This window comes from Teleopsis dalmanni, chromosome X (genome assembly GCF_002237135.1).
Source record: "Teleopsis dalmanni isolate 2A chromosome X, ASM223713v2, whole genome shotgun sequence".
In the NCBI taxonomy this organism is placed as follows: Eukaryota; Metazoa; Arthropoda; class Insecta; order Diptera; family Diopsidae; genus Teleopsis; species Teleopsis dalmanni.
In genome coordinates this window covers 48,537,728-48,541,115 of record NC_051848.1, presented here as the reverse complement: position 1 = coordinate 48,541,115, position 3,388 = coordinate 48,537,728, and the positions used below count along the sequence as shown (strand labels likewise).

The following is a 3,388-nucleotide window of genomic DNA, read 5'->3' as shown; positions in this document are numbered from 1 at the left end:
TCGTTGGATCCCGTTAACAGTTAAGTAGTAGTCTCTTGTTGTATATAACCGTTTTTTATTGCTCTAAATTTTAGCAATCGCCAATACACAAATTTCTTTAATAATAATAATATAATATAATTTATTTCCCAAGTTTTCTATATTCCTATTGATACGTGATAATAGTTTTATTCGAGTTATAGAGAACCTAGAGTTATAGTAGTTCGAGTTATGGAAACAGAATTGTATGTAATTTGCTCTCTAAAACCCTGTTGCACTCTTTTTAGTTCGAATCATAGAAAATTCGAGTTATAGAAGTTAGAGTTATGGAAGTTTGACTGTATGTAGCCTGCTTATAATAAATATCTCACTGCTACAATATCTACCTTTCTTTTTATTTCAAACTTCGATTTTTAAATCAAAAAAAAAAAATTTAATAACAAATTCTTTAAAGATATTTTGTTAAATTTTATATTACAAAACAATAAAATTGATTATCTTTGAATTTCCATACATTAATTTCTAATTGTCAAGATACAGACAATGCAACGCAAAGCGCCTAGTTCACAAAAATCTGCATCGGTACGATTTTCGTTACAATCTGACAAGGATTTCTCATCGGTTACACATGGCACCGACATGCACGATTGGTTGGATTGGTTAGTATATGTATAATGTGAGGAATATGAACTGTATGATTTTCAAAAAACTCTTTAAATTGTAGGGAGGAGGGGGGATCATCAGTTAAATCAATGAGAAGAATAAATTTATTATGGGAACGTTTAAAAAACCTACCACCGAAGTATAAACAATTAAATAAAAAAATATTCTTAAAATTATAATCATTTTCCGTTTTTTTAGTACTCGTGACAAATTACTCGAGTACTTTCAATTCAAAGCGGCGCGTACAATTCAGGCTGCCTGGAGAGGATATTATACACGTAAAATGTTGAAAATAAAAACCGAAGCTGCTGAGATCATACAACGTGCTTGGAAATCTTTTTTCGCAAAGCGTTACTATTATCGCTTACTAGAGTTCACAGTTCAACAAAGTATTGAAGCTCACTATTACCGTGCGGCACAGATTATACAAGCCTTTTGGCGTGGGTATCTGGTAAGGAAGCATATACACGATCAATATCGTTTGCAACGCTTACAACTGGGAGCTGCCGAAGATTTGCTTAGTTGTGTTGCATACAGATTACATCATCTGTTACGCACGCATCAAATACCTGGCATATATTCCATTCGTAATTCTAGGTGGGTAAATGGATTAATTAGTATTCACTTTGAGCCAGTTTCGATCTCGAGCTTGGTTTCATAACATTATATAGGATTTATACTGGTATCTACTTTTAATACTGATATATCACATTTTAAAAATCTACTTGTAGCTTAAATACTTTACTATATTTTAGTTAGTTAGTTAGGAACGAGTCCTCCTCAATTAGCTAAAAAAACCATTTTGAATTCATAAAACCTCGTAATAGTGGGTAGTAGGGAGAAGATCAAGCTAGAACTAGCCAGAGACATTTATAAAGGCAAAAATCTGACCAATGCTAATGCTCCGAGTGCGTTGAAGAAGGGGGGCCCCAGAAACTTAAGTCTAGTTCTGGTCAAGCCTTGACATAGTCACATCAGGTGTTCTTGTGTCTTTTCTTCGAGAGTTGGTAGACATGCATTACAGGAAATACCACAGGATAGGCCAAGTCTAGCTGCATGCCGTCCTATGGTCCAGTGCCCTATAAAGACAAATATTAACCAAGATACCTCTGATTTGCTTCTGTTTATATACTATACTCTATTTCTGGAAGAAAATTAGACTCGATTCTAAAATTTTTTATTTTCTTTATCAATTTATGTGACTAAATTAGTTTTGTGATAAATCCATATGGCAAATAATAAGTCAACCTATTCTTTCGTCTTTTCGAATCTCTAATACATGCATATATCTGTTTGTTCAGTCAATATTTTCCTAAAGACGTGTGTTGTGGATTTTCAAGTACAGAACTCTCTTTGCTTTTGCCTTTGTCTCTTCTTTTCTCATTTGAAAGTAATATTCTAGATTGCGGATTGTTCACAATTGGCGGGGTATGCAGAACGTGACCAAGATCAGCTCAAAGTTGTGATATCTAAGTGATTAATAATCAATTAAATTGTAGATTTTGTATAAGTAAAAGAATTTAAAATTTATTATTCGTGCTAGATATCATCTTCTAACATTCCCACAAAAATCGACAATTGCAAATTCTATCTACAGTATTTTAATATATTTTAAACATAGTCCCTTTGTAAAGTTTGGTATAAGACAGAATTGATAAGCTTCGTGAGAAGAAATATTTTTTCCACTCCTATCCTTTCCGGGCAACAGTTTCTATAACGCTATAATTGAATGACTGTTGTTGACCTAGGCTTGGCCAAAATATTTATTCTTGATATGCGCTTACTTACAGAATAGAAAACTATAGCATGAGAAACTATGGTTTACTGATTACTATAGCACTGATGGTGCCCCAGTTAAAAATATATAGATAATAGAAGTTTGAGAATTACTTTTCGTTGGGTTGATGACTATTTGAGTTTTTGCTAGCGTAAGAAGAGATAATGGAACTACAATACATTATACTTATGCAGAAATAGGTTCAACGAGTGACTATATTGCAATGTACGCACTATAGACTCCCAGATTATGATATCTTAAATAGGTTGTTATAAATCTGAATAATGTCTTTTAGCTGCTTGTCAAAGGTGGAAAAGTTGCTTACTACTGCGAGTATAAAGAAGCTCAATTACGAAATTTGCTTGAAACGTGCACAGAACGAGCCACCAATTCACGAAGCGAAACAACAGTTTTACAAATCTCAATATGAGACGAGGGTACCTTATCCCGGAGCTGATATATGTGACATATGTAAGCCACAATGTAAGAAGTGTTATAAAAAGTATGGTGAACTGATGTATAAAATTCTAAAAATATATGAGGCCAAGATGAACAAAGAAAAGGCTCAAGAGAGGGAATATCGAGCACAGAATAGAGCACGCAGTAAGTATTTCTAGTTTCTAATAAACAAGCAAAGTAATGTATATATTCATATAAACCTTTATTGTGGTTTACAGGGAGCCATAAAGCATTAACTCCGCGTGTGACAAAAAAGGTCAGTGTTCAAGATTTTTGTACAGAGATCGTAAAAAGTATGCAGCGTTGGAATATTATAAGTGATTATGAGTATGCGATTGATCCAGCAGTAGTGAAAGCCCCTGAAAAAATGGAGAACTTCTTAGATGAAATCCAAGAAATCCTAAATACTATGGAAAGTAGTTGTTACTGCAAGGTCGACACACAAGCTCATGGCGATAGCTGTAGTAAAGTTAATTGCCCACCACTTCCGGGCCTCGATTAGAAACCAAA

At 33.8% G+C, this 3,388-nt stretch overlaps 1 protein-coding gene across 1 annotated transcript; it reads left to right on the top strand.

Annotated features, from left to right (window-relative positions):
* The first annotated feature begins 441 nt into the window (after positions 1-441).
* Positions 442-3,388, top strand: LOC119689272. The gene is made up of 5 exons (XM_038104065.1): positions 442-638; positions 704-781; positions 841-1,239; positions 2,715-3,022; positions 3,097-3,388. Exons 1-5 carry the CDS (start codon positions 523-525, stop codon positions 3,378-3,380), a joined length of 1,185 nt encoding a protein of 394 aa, XP_037959993.1. The 5' UTR covers positions 442-522; the 3' UTR covers positions 3,381-3,388.